Below are 15687 nucleotides of genomic sequence, written 5' to 3'. Positions count from 1 at the left end.
GACCTTACTCATCGGCTTTCCAAGAGTGATTGTGTGTGGGTGCACACAGTTTGTTTAGAAAATCCTTGAGACTTCTTGCTATCGGCACCCCTCTGGATGAAATGGTATCAGTCTGACAGGCTTTTTACAGGACATACTTCCAGCAGCAAATCAATTTCCCTGTATTAGTGACTGACGTGGGAGCGCCTGGACCATGGCAGGTGGTCCTGAGTTATGTAAGAAGCAGAGGGGAGCAAGCCACAGCAGCAAGTCAGCCAGCAGCCCCCCTCCATTGCCTCTGCTTCAGGCTTGCTTTCAGGTGCCTGCCCCGCTTGAGTTCCTGCTCTGGCTTCCCACAGGGATGGATTGTTACCTGGACATGTAAGATGAGATAAACCTTTGTCCCCGATGTCGTATTTGGCCATGGCGTTTCTCACAGCAGAAGAAACCTACCAAAACGAGCATCTTTACTGTATTCATCATAATGCCGAGTCCTGAGCAAAATCTTCCAGGGAAAAGCAAATGAACTCCTGCCCTTACAACTGTTAGGATGAAACGAAGGGAGTATTATGTGCAGGAAAACTAGGAAGAGTGCAAACATAAGAAGTAACGACTGTACGTGAATCCGCAGCAGCTGTGCAGAGCTGGCGTGTAAGAGCTGTGAACTGTGAAATATTTGTGGGTGTCGTGGGTTCAGGGCTGACTGAAAACTAGAAATGACGTCAGACTTTATAACCATTCTGTCCTTCCCATGAAGTTGAGGAATCCAAGTTGAATAAGACATTTCCTTGCAAATAGATTCTGTTGTTGACAAATTATGGCTCATGCGCGGTCCACATAATAGCTAGTGCTTAACTGTATCCGTAAAGTCTTACTGCAACATGGCTGCACCAGTCTGTTTTCGTGTTGTGTTGTGTGGCTTCTCTGATACTGTCACGACAGGGTTGTGGAGGAAGACAGAGACTACGGAGCCCTGTATAAAGCTGTTTACCATCTGGCCCTCTGTAGACGGTTTGCTGACGGCACCAATTGCCTTTTCCTGTAAACAGAAAGTAAACACATGTAGGCAGTAAATACTGACAACTGATTTTCTGGCTTGGGTCTCACAGACTAACAGATTCTAGACGTTCTGGGTATAAGCTTGTCTCTGCATCTATTCCTAATTATTTTTACTATTTTTGGTGGAGCACTTGACAGCCAGCTCATACTCCATTGGCATATTCTGCCTCAACTGTTTTAGTGTGTGCGTGCCTGTGTGCACTAGCACATGTGTGTATGTGTGAGTGTGCTTGCGTATCTTTTAAGTAAATGCACAAATCCTTTGCTTGTACTTAATTGACTAAATAATTCTCCCTTTTGCTCACCTAGAATACTATGTTTTCAAGTAAGATTATGACACCCCATCCAATAATCTATACTCTAAATCTTTGCTTATATTTTAGAATATTAATATGCTAACCCTTTTGAAAAGGGTGCAAAGTATATTTAATGAACCTAAGTTGTTTTTGAATAATACACTGGCATATTACATAATTTTCAACTATTAGATAGCTCAGGTAGAACAAGCATTCCCTTTTTATTAATTTGATGCCCTTATCTGAGAAAGGGACACGACCTTGTGCATTTTTCTTTAGAAAGAGATTTTAAGGCTGTTTGAGTTACTTATTTATAAAAATTTTACATTTATTTATGTGTGTGCTTGTGTCTGTGTTAATGCCTGCCGGGTGTAGGTGGGCATCTATGGAGGTCAGAAGGGGGAACTGAGTCCCTGGAACGCAAGTTCCAGACAGTGGCAATCAATCCAGTGTGCGTGTGGGAACCCAAACTGGGTCCTCTGTAAGTACTCACTGTGTACCACTGAGCCAGCTCTCCAGCCTTCAGCATGTTTTTTAAAATAGTAAATTCCTGAGTTTCCCCAATTCTGGTAAAATGATTCATAGGAAACCCATTCTTTAGCAATGCATCACTATTTACAAACATTTGGTTTGTAATTTGTGTCGTTTGCACATTTCCACCATTAGTTTGATCCTCAAATATGTAGAATTTGCTTTTATGTCTTGAGAAGTTTGAGAAGTCAGATATGGAGGAGATAATCATGTTTATCTGATGGCGAAACCTGGAATGAATTCCTCCCTCCCCCTTCTTTGAGCTGGCCTCACTGTGTAGCCTCTGCCGGCCTGGAGCTTACTGTGTAGACCAGAGAGGGCCTCAGACTCATGGAGACTCACCTGCTTCAGGCTCCCAAGTGTTGGGATTAAAGGTGTACACTCCCATGCCTGGAAATTTCTCCTTTAAGGAACATATCGTTACATAGGGTTTCATTATGACATTTTCTAATTTATAACAATGTGACTTTCTCTGGTGCACCTCATTTTATAATGCACAACACCATGGCTATCTCTGGTGCACCCAAACACTCATTCTTGTCTCCCTGGCTCTTCTAGTTATCTCTTCTATTTTGATACATAATATCGAAGTTCCACAGGAGAAAATGTTTTTCATTTGTGCTATTGAACTTAAGTGATGAAGGTCTAGACCGTCCTGTTTTCTCCAGAATGAGACAGATACCATGATGTAAGATACAGGCTGTGTGTGAATAAACAGATACTGTGATGTAAGATTCATACTGTGTGTATATATCAATCAACTTTTATTTACTTATCTATTGACAGCAAAACTGATTCCGTATCTTGACTCCTGTAAATATCGCCACAACAAGCGTCTGTATAGGTATTTCTGTGGTATGTTGACTTTGCGAGGTAAATTCTCAAGAGTGATATAGATAGCTAGAACAGTCTGTAATTGTGTTTTTAGTGTTCTGAGACATTTTTGTGCTGACTTCCAGAGTGGCTATTCTAATTTACATTCTTGTATGATTTTGTAAGTGTTCTGTTAATCTGTTCTTCTGATCTACCTAGTCATCTCTAGGGGACAGAAAGAACTTGAGGAATAATAGGAAGCAGACGTGAAGTCCTCATCAGCTCTAAGGCCAACACAGCCTGCTTCAGAGGCCTGAGGGGAAGGTAGCGATGCGCGCTATGCAGAAGTGACTGCAGTCTCCAGCTTTGCCTTGTGGAGAAGCCTCTAGGGCTGAGTTTACTGGATTCTAGGATCTCCCTGCTCGGACATAGTTGGAAACTGACCCGCATTCAACACCCCCTGGGAGTTGTTTGGCAATATATCATTTTAGGCCCTGTCTCAGATTTGCTGGACTTAACTCTGGTTTATCAAAATTCCCACAGAATTCATGAGCATATTAAAATTTTGGGAAGCTCCAGCTCGCTCAGGACATTAGTTTTCCAGAAGGGGTCAATGTCGGAATCACCTTTTGGAGCTATGAAAGAGCAGAGCTGTAGTCCCAGCTCCCAGGGGTACCAGTCCATGAGGTGCAGACCCATTGGTGTGATGGGATTCCTCTCTCTGATTGGCTGGAGGGATGTTTGAGAAGGGAAGTCACAGCTGACTTGACTCACGTAGGCCAGCCGGCCTTGTTCTCTGAGGTTCTGTTTTATTTCTACAGGGTTCATAGAGGCCTGCAGGCACAGCTTCTGGCATGACTGGATGTTTGCAGGCAGTCTAGATACCCAACCTCCATTCCTTTCTCTTCCAGTTCCCATGGAAACAGATGGGGGAGGGTGTGGAGACTGGGCATGGTGCTATCTTTACCCCGTTTTTTGGTGATGGAAGGTCTGTTTCCATGGGAACTAGAAGGGAAAAGGGATGGTCGTGGAGTAACTAGACTGCTTTTAAATTTCAATGGCAGCCTCTGTACTCTATAAAACCTACTTTGCCCAAGTTTACAGCTAGACCAGGAGAGTTCTTGTCTCTCTAAATGTAGCTACATTTATCTGTAGGGGAGGGAGGGGGCAGTAAGAGGAGGCTCCATAAATATCCTTGCCAATATTTTCTTTTTCCTCCAGGAAACCATTTTTAGGTGTTGGTATAGGTTATTTAAAAACTGTCTTTAGCTATTATTTTTTGTGTGGTTTTATTGAACATAATAACATGGTTTTATTCAAAGGAAGTATAGAGATGAGTCATTTCAGGTAAGAGAGAGTGACTTCTCGGATGGGGGAACCCTCGTAGCGTGTTAGTCATTGTGTGTTACATGGTGGCTGACTCTCTCTCGGTTGCAATGGAAAGGCAGTCTAGGGCCTCAAGGGACACACGAGGGGCCGGGGTCCCAGAGTAGTCACATGACTAAGATGGAGAGGTTTCGTCAGCAATAAGAAAAAAGTAAACCAACAGTACTGACATCTCTAAGTAAACTATTTGACGACCGCACTAATTTTTATATTGGTTTTTATTGAGCTCTACATTTTTCTCTGCTTCCCTCCCTGCCTTTCCCCTCCCCTTCAACCCTCTCCCAAGGTCCCCATGCTCCCAATTTACTCAGGAGATCTTGTCTTTTTCTATTTCCCATGTAGATTAAATCTATGTATGTTGATGGCCACACTTATAAACTCTGATGAAGGCAGGCCTTGGTTAAATCAGTGCACGTTCAGCTGTGTGTTGGAATCCATTAGGAACTTTCTGCTGTTTCAGCTTTCTCCTCTCCTCCCCTTACCTAAGCAGCTTATGTTCTCCTCCCAGACCCTTACCATTGAAGGACCATGCTGCATCTTCTTGAGGCTCTAACAACATCACACAATGCTACCCTGAGCCCCCGCTGTCTGGGAAGGAGTCACTAGGTGTCCATGGAGGATGCATGGGTCTTTTGTGTTGTTCCCTCATCCTTCATCACTCTGCCACGCAGTCTATCAGTGCTGCAGTCTAAGGAACGGAAGACTGAGGCTCAGACAGGTTATGTCATGTGCCTGAGGCAGCTTTGGTGAGCTGCTCAGCCGACCTGGCATTCTCACTCTGGTGTATGACTCCAAAGCTGTGCCTGTCCTGGCGTTCACGGTGCCCGCATAGTGGTAACAGGTGTGCAGGTGCCAAGGGAATTTTAGAGAGAGTACTTGTCTAATGAGAGCCCCCTTCAGCACCCACCCCTTCATTCTGTTTATCATTTCCTCCAGCCAGCTAAAAGCGCCACAGCTTGCTACCCCGCGAGGTATGAAAGTTGTTCTTCATAGGTGTCGTTTGGGAGGCCGTGTTTACTTTTCAAAACTGCAGGGAGAAACGCAGAGACGTGGCTGTGCACTGTAATAAAGTCTCCTCCCAGCCACATGTCTCCGGTTTCTCCCTTACCTGCCTCTTTAGTCTGGCTGCCCAGGGCTTTGGATCCCCGGGGCCTCTGGCTGCAGAAGTTTGCTGAGAAAGAGTAAGAGTTAAGTAAGTCATTTCTTAGGTGTTGACTCCAGGGTGGGCAAGGAACAAATAAGGGTTGGATTTTGGTAGGTTAAAAAGGCAGGACTGAAGGTGGAATAGTTTTAAGTTTTAAAAGTTTCTCTGTGTGTATGGTGTGTGTGTGTGTAGGGTGTGTGTGTGTATGGAGTGTGCGTGTGTGTAGTGTGTGTGTAGTGTATGTGTGACTTGTGCACAGGTGTCCCACAGAAGAAGCAGGTTCTCTGGAAGAACAGCAAGCTCTCTTAACTTCTGAGCCATCTCTCCAGCCCCAGGTTTTAAATGTAGAGGAGGCTGGCTGTCAGGCTAGGAGGATCCATGTTGGTGTGGTCAGTGTGTGATTTCAAGCTTCGGGTTTGGTGGTCGTTGCCTCTTAAATCTGGAGTTTTTGCTGACATCTGGGAATTCTGTGGCTTGGGTCTGGTTATAGATGCATTAAGGCAGATATCACTAAGTGTTGAATAGTGAATGTATGTAACAGCCTCTTGCTGACTTGAGCACCCTTAGGAAAGCAATCACCCCTTCTAGCTGCTCATTGGTGCTTCTGTAGCCTGGCAAGGTGGCAGGTGCGTGATGCAGGTGCGTGAGAGGCTTCTCTGGTCCTTCCAGGTCCAGTGTGGAAAAATGGCTGCTCTTCAAGGCAGACGCACATTCACAACTCCTCCATGTCCAACCTCCTAGGAAAATTAATATTTCCCTTAAGGTATATGGAGTCAGGGTGTCTCATCAGATGGTTTGGTGTGACAAGGCTTCTCACAGATGTAGCATTCGGTAGTATATGTAGTGGTGAGTGAGAGCTCATTCGTTACACTCTTGGGCCAGTTGCTGCTGGTGTCAGCTCTGGAGCCAACCTTAGACGGTACCATTTCGTGTAGCAGCATTTAAACATCCATATCGTTCATCTCTTTGGATTTCTGTGGCCTGAGTAAGTTGTTCCACCAATAGAGGCTGACTGGGTTTTAGAACTTGGTATGTCTCAAAAGATGGCTTTGCGCTTTGCCCATGGAATTCCAAGCCATTCTCTTGCAAGACTCAACTAGATATTGTCTCGAAGTTTTGTATGAGACCCTACATTTTTCCCAGGTGGTTGAAGTATGGTGTGTTATTAATTGCATATTTATTCTGGTTCCTATAAACAACAAGAAAGCACAGAATGATTGAATTGGGAGTGGAAGAAAGGCTGAATCTGTGCCCACAGTATAGGCCATGACAATCTTTCTTCTTCCCAGTGGTTAGCAAGACTTTAATGGGCTTTGGGGCTTTAATTATTCCTTCAGAAGACAGGCTACTAAGTAATCCTGAGGGGTGTGTGCATGCATGCACGTGTGTGTATATATATAGGGAGATTAAGGAATGCTATGCCTCACAGGTATGGGACGCACACACACACACACATACACACACACACACACACACACACACACACACACACACGCCACATACATGCAAAGCTGTTGATCAGATTTTTTGCACTCCATTTTTGGCTCTTCTGCTCTAACATCCCACTGGTGTACACAGAACCACTGCATTTACCATGGACAAGGCTGGACCTTGTAAATGGTCAGAAGTGATCTACACTGGGTACCATGGGTGTATGACTGGATGCCAGATGAGCAATGGTGGTATGAGAATTGGTTGTTCTGCTTTTCTCGCGTCTGTTCACTATGAGCCAGGAGTTGGCACTGGAAGGGATGGGGCAACCGGGAGTCGGCACTTGGTGAGGATGGGGCAGCCTGGAGTTTGGGCTCTGGGACACTCCTTCCAAGTTTGTCAGGAGAGGTTGGTAGCATGTTGGTGGCATGTTGTCTTCTTCTAGTTCTATTTCTAGGTGTTTGGGAAAGTTTGAGGAATGTTTGTGAAGGCCATAAAAAACGACCTAGCATTTTACACGACAGCAAATCGCTCAGGGACGCAGGAGGGAAGGCACACTAGCCTAGAGTAACTTTTCTGACAAGGATATGTAAAACCTCAGATCCCCTTTCCAACGCTGCTTTCGCATTTTGATATTTTGGTATGAAACCATGAAAAGAGTGGGGTTCCAGAAGCCTCTTCCTTTTAAAGGCAGCTTTCTCTCTCCTGTTGTGCCACATTTCACTCCTAGCCTTCACCCACACATCCTCTCTAATTTCCTACCCTCTCCCTTGCTTTTCGCCTGTTGTTAATTTTAGCTGACACAGGGTGATTTTGTCTATTGATAACTTTAAAAAAAAATCAAGAGAAATCAATTGACAAACCATAACATGAAAATGATTTTGTATCCAGTTGGGTACATATGGACTGGAGGTGGATGTAACAACTCATTTTCTCCAAACCCTAACTTATAAGTCATTTGCTGAGGAAGTTCGTAGTAACCGTAGGGCTGTGATTCCTCAGAACTCACTGGGTATTAGTGCTTCATCCTTATTTTCTGTTTAAATGTGTAATAATTCACAGGGCAGATGTCATCATCCTTCATATTTTATAGCTGAGGTAATGGAGGCTACAAGTTGGGGCTGGCATTAAGTAAGTGTTCTCTGGCCCAGTGTGTGGAAAACGTCTGTGTTTTAAGTGGTGAGGGCTCAGAGCCCACCCAGGATTGCTCCAGAGTTAGATCCTCGCGGCCGTTAGCCTTCTTGACTATGGTGACCTTGGTGCTTCTACAGTGATGCAGGGCCGAGGCAGTGGATTGAAAAGATAACTCGGGTATTAAAGATAGGTTCCAGGGAAGTCCAGCTTGTATTTATTGGGCACTTGCTATATTCTGGTCTCCATCGTCAATGCCAGGGATAGTTACAAAATCTTCAGGAGCCTTCCATAGACAGCCAAGGCAGAAAAACCTAAGTGTCTTGTGTGTAGAAGCTTGCTTTGTTTGCTTGCTTCTGTCTTCTTCTCAGCACCTAATATGATTTCTGGTCAAATAATGGCCACACAAATTGTCTATGAAATATTGTGTGCATGGAGCTTTTGTGGTGTCCAGTAGTCCAGAAAGGAGGGCATGTAATCGCGGACCAGGCATGGTTTCCTGTCAGGGCCTGCTGTGAACTGCGGCTAGGGTGGCTAGGCAGGGAAGGCAAACGGGTCCATGGTCTCCGTTAGTCTTACTCTCCTCACTTCGCACCCAGTGCTGACCCTTTGCTGACCTTTCGTTTGCCTGCCATGCCCATTTTAAGTCAATTTTATCTGAAGGAAAGTTTTGTAGGAGATAAGGATGATCGTCTAGGCTGGGGGTGGGAACGAGCCTTGAGTGGGGTGGGAGTAACAGAGTCTCACACAGCCCCCTTTGCACCCGCAGTTCAAGTGTTTATAGACAGGTCAGATGATGTTTAAAGGGACCTTTAGAGGACTTTCCGACTCTTTGGCAAGCCCAGACCATTTTCCTTCTTTATGTGAGCATTGTGGGCATGCCCACACGACCAGTTTTGACCTTAGGGAGTGGAGATCATGTCAGTATTCCATTTCCCAGACAGCAGGTTTGTACCGGTATATAATCCCTACTTTCAGCCCCCAGGCACCTTCCTCACTGGGCCAGCTTCTCCCTTGGGTCTGTGTGCCTGTGCATTTTGGAGTTTGGACCTGTATCCAAACGCCTGGTTTTAGTCCTGGCTTCGTATACATCAACATACTAACTTTTGATTTGTTCTCGACTGTGAACCTCTGGCGTTTTCTCATCCGTGAATGAGGGATTAGGTAGATGGATCCATATGGCTTCCTCTGCTGCTGGATCACGTGAGGCAGTAATCAGACTTATCTATTCATAAAGGATAGTTTTATTTTTTCATTTTTTGGCAACCGCCCCTTTTTTTCAAGTTGGAGTTGAGCATCAGATTGCACCTTATTTATGTTTTATCCACCATTATATTTGCCATAGCAACATTTTAAGGAATATCATAATAATCACTTTTCTGCAGCTTATCTGTGTGATTGAATCACAGGATATATATATATATATATATATATGTATATATATATTGCACTTGCTTCCTGAATTCTTTGCCTAAAGGAGGCACTACTGAATTCCGAAGACAGAATCAGCGCCTGCTGAGCTACCCCAAGCTGGGATAGCTTTGAGACTGCAATACAAAAGCTACCTGCTGTGTTATACCCCCATGTCACAAAAATGAAAGTACCGTGGAGAATTCCTTGCACACGAGCTCAGCCTCCCCACATGGTAGGCACACACTTCTTTGACGAACACGGAGACCAGACACCCATGCAGAGCCTCTGTGGTTAGGCACCACGTGCTTCTCGTGTATGTTTGTCTTGTCTCCCTTGACCAGGCACGCAGCCACAGAGGGATATTCAGATTGGGAAGGATCTTGGATTTCTCCTTCTCCGTTTAGAAATAAGGAAATGGAAGTCTAGACAGGTGGAGGGACTTGACCAAGTCTGATACATGGGACAGAGTTCAGGAGTGGAGCTTTCCCTAGACACTTGTGTTTTTTCTTAAACAAATATCATTCTCTCTCTCTCTCTCTCTCTCTCTCTCTCTCTCTCTCTCTCTCTCTTTCTCTCTCTCTCTCTCTCTCTTTCTCTCTCTCTCTCTCCCTCCCTCCCTCCCTCCCTCTCCCTCTCCTTCCCCCTCCCTCCCTCCCTCTCTCCCTCCCTCTCTCTCTCCTCTTTCTCTCTCTCCCTCCCATCCTCTCTTCTCCCCTTGCCTTTCTTGTCTCTTTGTTTCTTTTCTCCTTCCCCTCTTCCCTCCCTTTCTTCCTCCTCCTCTTCCTTCTCCTCCTCACTCTGCTCTCCTTTTCCCTTCCCTCTCCCCCTAATTTTTAGTTGGATTGGCCCTTGCCCAAGTCTCTACCATATGCCCTTTGGGAAGAGGATCTAAGTGACTGCAGCCCATGTTGGATGTGGACCCCTTAGCTTTCTTTTTCTCACATCTGCCTCAAGAAAAATCCTTAGCCACATTGGGTTTAAAGGTACCAGCAGCATCTGAGACATTCTGCTAATGTCATGATAGGATTCTCAAATGTGCTCAATTTTCAGTTTGCCCAAGTTGAGAACCACCTCTTCAGTTTTTGGTATGGCTTTTCTCTTCCTGGAGGGAATGAAAGGTTATCAGACATGGGCCATGTCTTGGCCTCGATGGCCTGCAGCTTTCTGTTGCTTAGGCTAGCCATCACCTAGGTAACTGACACTCTGCCAGTGAAACAGTCGGCCCTCAGTGAAAGGAAATAAAAATACAAGCTCAGTGTTGACTCTTTGTATGCTATAATTTTTTTGCATGTTACTTGATTTCCAAAGAAAGGATTTGGCACTTCTCAGTTGGACTTTGGCCCCTGCGCCCACTGTGCGACCTTCCTGCTTCCTGAATTTCAAGTCTGTTTCTATCATGGATGTGTGTGTGTGTGTGTGTGTGTGTGTGTGTGTGTGTGTGTGTGTATGTGTATGAAAGCTGAAAGCAAAATGAAGTTTTCATTCTTGAATGATTCCCAGGAGGACTGTATTTCACATAAGTTTTTATGAACAGCTAGCAAGGCAAACTTATCCTCCGACTTACTCAGTTTGGTTTTGGGAGTGTTTATGTTTTTAAAAATGTTCCTTCCTGTGGGGGTGTTTTTCCACTGGGTATGTTCTATTTCCTTAGTTACTGTTGCTCTGTTTTGAAAGTGTTTCAAGACGTTCAAGTTCAGTATTAAGTGAATTTATTTCCTGGTTAGTCCTTCCCACCTTCCCAGGATAAATAGAACATCTGAGCAAGCATAAATTTTGTGTGTGTGTGTGTGTGTGATGCCAATGGGCTATCTTCAGAGGGTGTGATCTTGTGTGTGTGGCTCAGGCTGAGCCTGTGACCTTTTGTACTCGGTAAGTCTCCTCCCACCTCGATATTATTACCAAGCCTCAGGCTTTGGGAGTAGAGAACTACCCCCGGGTTCAGAGGCTGAGGAGAACTGTACCAGCGACACGTGTACGACGTGGCTCTCCTACACACTGGACAGTTGGGCCGGTTAGCCGCTGTAGGGTAGGTTTTTATAGCTCTGAAGTCTTGATAAATGAGACTAGATGCTGCAATTGAAAGAACTTCTAGTCAGCGGCCTCTAAAGGTCTTTCCCGGACAGGGCACTCGGTGTGACCAAAATAGCCCCACTAGGGGGTGAAAGACACCCCTCTTCTAGTCAAGAGGGTCAGAGCTGAAGACAACTTGGTGCATAGCACTCGTAAGTTCAAGGCTTGGGGTGGGTTTATTTAACAAATACTTGCTGAACTTTTGTCTGTGCGCCCATTTACCTCGTGGGAGGAACAGTATTTCGGAAGCATCGTGCTAAACCATCTCTTTCCTTCGCTCAGATACTCCTTCAGGATTTCTTCACTGGGCACCTATCAGCAAAGGGAGGGCTGTGTGTGCTGAGGAGGTTTAGAGAATCAAATAGCCACCGCCTTTGTCCTCGTGAGATGTGCAGGGAGAGAATTGTGTCCTGTGGTCAGGTCAACTGTATGGAGAAGACTGGTGAAGAACTGGGGAGCCAGGCTCCGGTCTCTCAGAGGCATTTGCTCTTCTACTCCTGGCTGTTTTCAGATGTTCTCCAAAGGTCTTTCTAGTCATGGCTTCAGCCTATTATATATATAATTTTTTCCCCTGGTGTATATTCTGGATGTTTCTCCTTGGTCTGAGGAGCATGGATTTTCTCTCATTGTGTAGGTTGTCTTTGTGCTCTGTTGACTATATTAGTAACGCGAAAAACAGTCTTAGTTTGATGTTAAGTTCATTCATTAATTTTGCCTTTTGTTTCCTGTGCTTCTAGGGGCATATAAAACCAAACCAAACCAAACCAAAAGGCAATATTAACAAATGCCAAGTCTTTCATAGTTCTATCTGTGCTGTATTTGGGATTGCTTTTTCTATGTGGTAAGAGATGGGGGTTCAGTTTCATTCTTTTGAATATGAATTTCCAGTTTTCTCAGCACTTTTTATTGAAGAGACTAGTTTTTTCCTTAATGTGTGTTTTTGGTGCCTTTGTTAAAGACCAGTTGGCTGTAAATATGTGCACTTTTGGGTTCTTTCTTCTGCCACGTAAGTCAGTGTGCTATTTCCTTCTGGTGCTTTGCTGTTTTGTTTAGTTTAGGTATCTAGATGTCTCATAATCTGCTCACACCGGTTTTGTAATCGGACAAATTAAAAGATCCTTTAGAAGATAAATATTTTTTTATATTTATTTATTATGTATACAATATTCTGTCCGTGTGTACGCCTGCAGGCCAGAAGAGGGCACCAGACCCCATTACAGATGGTGAGCCACCATGTGGTTGCTGGGAATTGAACTCAGAACCTTTGGAAGAGCAGGCAATGCTCTTAACCTCTGAGCCATCTCTCCAGCCCCCGAAGATAAATATTTTTAAGACTCTTTGTGTGCGTGAATGTGCATGAGTGTGTGTATGTCGTGGGTTTGTGAGCATCCAAGGAAGTCAGAAGAGAGAACTAGACACCTTGGTGTTGGGGTTATAGGAAGTTATGAGCTGGGAACTGAACTTGGGTCTTTTAAAAGAGCAGCAAGTAATCTTAATTGCTGAGCCACCACTCCAGTCCTGGATTTAGGATCTAGTTTCCTAACTCGGAAGGAATGACATTGCTGTTTTCATGGGTATTATATTTAATCTGTAAATCATGTTGGAGGGTATGATCATTTTGGCAATAATAATTCTTCTAATTCATGGACACGGTCTATCTTTCCAATTGTGTGTATGTGTGTCCACTTCAATATGCTTCATCAGTGTTTTGCAACTTCATATTGTAAAAATTCTTACTTCATTTGTTAAATGCATTGTTTCAAATGTAGTGTAATGCCAGGAATGGAGGAGGGTTCATGGAGGCTGGGAATTCAGAGCGATTGTGAGGAGCTTCAGGCATATAAAACACACTTAATTCACCAGCCCAGAGGCCTCTAGACAAGTAGCTGCTGGCTGGCACCCAGGCACGTGGTGTCATACATGGGTTACACACAGGCACACATAAATGCATATACAAGTTGGTACACAGGCCACATAGAAGTAGAAGTAGACAACATATAGAGACAAACACACAGGCAGGCTGGCAAAGCTTATGCCTCTGGCCGCAAGGCTATATTTATACAGAACTCACACAAAAATGGCATTCTGTGAGCAATAGTTACACAGTGGAGGAGATCACTGTTTACTTTTGGGGTTCCCCAGACATCTGGTGTCAGTCATTTTGTGCTGACCCCCAGCTCACCAGATGTCCACATCAGTCCTATCTTGTGTAAGCATAAACTGGCCCTCGCTGCCTTCTGTTCCCAACATTAGATTCTGTCTTCTTTCTCTCCTTCCTTCCTTCCCTCTTTCTTTCTTTCCCTTCTATTCTTCCTCCTCATTCTTGTAGACATTGTTTTTTTCCCTTCCTTCCTCCTTTCCTGCCTCCCTCCCACCCTCGTTCTTTCTGCTTGTCTATCTTCTGTGTTCTCCTCCTTCTTTGGTTTTGTTTTTTGAGACAGGGTTTCTCCTTGTAACAGCCCTGGCTGTCCTAGAACTTGCTTTGTAGACCAGGCTGGCCTCAAACTCACAGAGGTCCATCTGCCTCTGCCTCCTGAGTGCTGGGATTAAAGGCATACACCACCACCACCGGCTTCCTGTAGGCATTGTGAATTGGAATATTTTTATTTCTTTCTTAGTAAGTTTGCACTGATATATAAAAATGGTTCTTATTTTTATAAAATGTTGATATTTTAGCTCTCAACTTTACTAAATGTATTAGTTCTAGCAATCTTCACTAGACTATGTTCTTCTGCATATACAATCCCAGGTGTCTGCCAGCAAGGACAGTTTGGCTTCATTTCTAAATTGGATGCTTTTCATTTTTTTTCTCTTGCCTTTTTTCTCCAGCTCGGGCGTCGGATGCTGTGGTGAGTGGGTGTGGTGTTGATAGATGTGCTTGCCTTGTTCCTGGTCTTAGATGAAAACTTTTCAGCCTTTCTCATTGGAATGGTATTGGCTGCAGCTCTATGTCACCTTTTTGTGCTGAAGTGTGTTCTTTCTATACCTAATGCTGAGGGCTTTTCTCCCAGGGTTGGGGGATAGTGAAGTTTATTAAATGTCTTTTCCGCTTCTCTGTAGCTGGTTGTTTGGAATTGTCTCCATTCTGTTGGTGGGCTGTGTCATGTGTTCTGATAAGGATGAAATCACCTTTCATCCCTTGGGTAAGCTTCACTTCACTATAGTGTAAGCTCCCTTCAGATCTTAATTGCTCATTCTTGGAGCACCGATGGCAGTTGACAGGAACTAAAGACCACTTCTAAGACCCCAGGAAATCAGTTCCTGAAGTGTGTGTGTGAAGTCTAAGTAGCAGAAGAAAGATGTTTGGAGATTGTGGGCTTATATCTGCTATTAGAGTGGCTTAAAATGGATAATGTGTTTGAGAGTTATAAATGGGGGTGTCCCCCTCACCAGTTACCCCAGTGTTCACAGAAGGGTCATGGTCCTAGCTGAGCTGTGTTTTAATTTTTAATTTTGTCGTCCTATTAATCTGCTGGTGTGTTGTTTTGTGAGGCAAGGCCTCTCGATGTAAAGTCTGCTTCTCCTCTCAGTGACTGCCTCAGCCTCCCAGGACTGGGATGACAGGTAGACACCACCATGCCCAGTAGGTCTGTTGCTCTCACTGTTTCCCATGGCCCTGAAGAAAGTGACTTCTTTCTTTTTAATTTCAGCCAGAACAGAAGAAGCAGAGCGCAGAGAGTACCTGCTCCGAACATCCTGAGAGCCCCTGGTGAGGCTGCGACTGCCTACTTCTTGGGAGATGCTGGCTGCCAGGAGGCCAAGGAGCCCTTTGTTTTGAGGTGGGACAGCGGGATTTCAGCAGGACAGCTTCTTCGTTCCTGACCTCACCATGGCTTCAGCTCTCTGGCTGGACGGCTGATGTGACTGTGCCCCACATGCTGTTAGACTGTGTGCCATCCAGGTAGTGCCTGCTCACAGGGTGTGGGAGCACAGCCGGCGGGCATCAGATGCTCCCCCAAGTTGGACCAGCAGAGTGATGGACTTGGACAGGCTAAGATGGAAGTGACCTGAGCCCTTGCCCGGGCGGTTTCTTCACAACAGGACTAGTTAAGAATTGAAACACAGGCTTGTCTGGGGAGCAGTATGCCGGAAGCTGGTTTTCAGGCCACAAATGCGTTCACAGGTGAGAACACCCTCCACATAATTGGGAGGCTTTGATTTCACTATCAGGTACTGTGTAACAAAATACCAAACAACGGTATATAACATAGAAGTATATTTAAACATATAAGCCGAAGGCCATGCAGAGTCAAGGGTTCAGGCTGCCATGGTAACCGATTTCGACAAAATAATAGTATACTTTGCTGCCTTTCTCTAAATAGGGCTGTATCATTTGCAGAACAATGCATTAGTGATTTTTTTTAAAGGGCTAGGAAAACTCTCCAAGGGAAATGCATTTCTGACCAGTAACCTTTCCCTTCCCATTTTTACTTT

At 44.7% G+C, this 15687-nt stretch overlaps 1 protein-coding gene across 21 annotated transcripts in view; it reads left to right on the top strand.

Annotated features, from left to right (window-relative positions):
* Positions 1-15687, top strand: part of Ldlrad4 (low density lipoprotein receptor class A domain containing 4) — a 303729-nt gene that overhangs the window by 100904 nt on the left and 187138 nt on the right. For 19 of the 21 annotated variants that reach the window (XM_075968382.1, XM_075968384.1, XM_075968377.1 and 16 more), the window contains one exon: positions 14904-15376. In XM_075968382.1, the coding sequence (XP_075824497.1) occupies positions 15337-15376 (40 nt within the window). In that variant the 5' untranslated portion in view covers positions 14904-15336. Of the gene's footprint in view, positions 1-11146; positions 11210-11247; positions 11406-14903; positions 15377-15687 lie in introns of those variants that run through there. The other 2 variants (XM_075968386.1, XM_075968385.1) reach the window with 2 other exon arrangements.

The sequence above is a fragment of the Microtus pennsylvanicus genome, chromosome 4, assembly GCF_037038515.1.
Source record: "Microtus pennsylvanicus isolate mMicPen1 chromosome 4, mMicPen1.hap1, whole genome shotgun sequence".
Taxonomy (NCBI): domain Eukaryota; kingdom Metazoa; phylum Chordata; class Mammalia; order Rodentia; family Cricetidae; genus Microtus; species Microtus pennsylvanicus.
The sequence above is the reverse complement of the archived record's forward strand: the minus strand, read 5'-3'. Positions and strand labels throughout refer to the sequence as shown.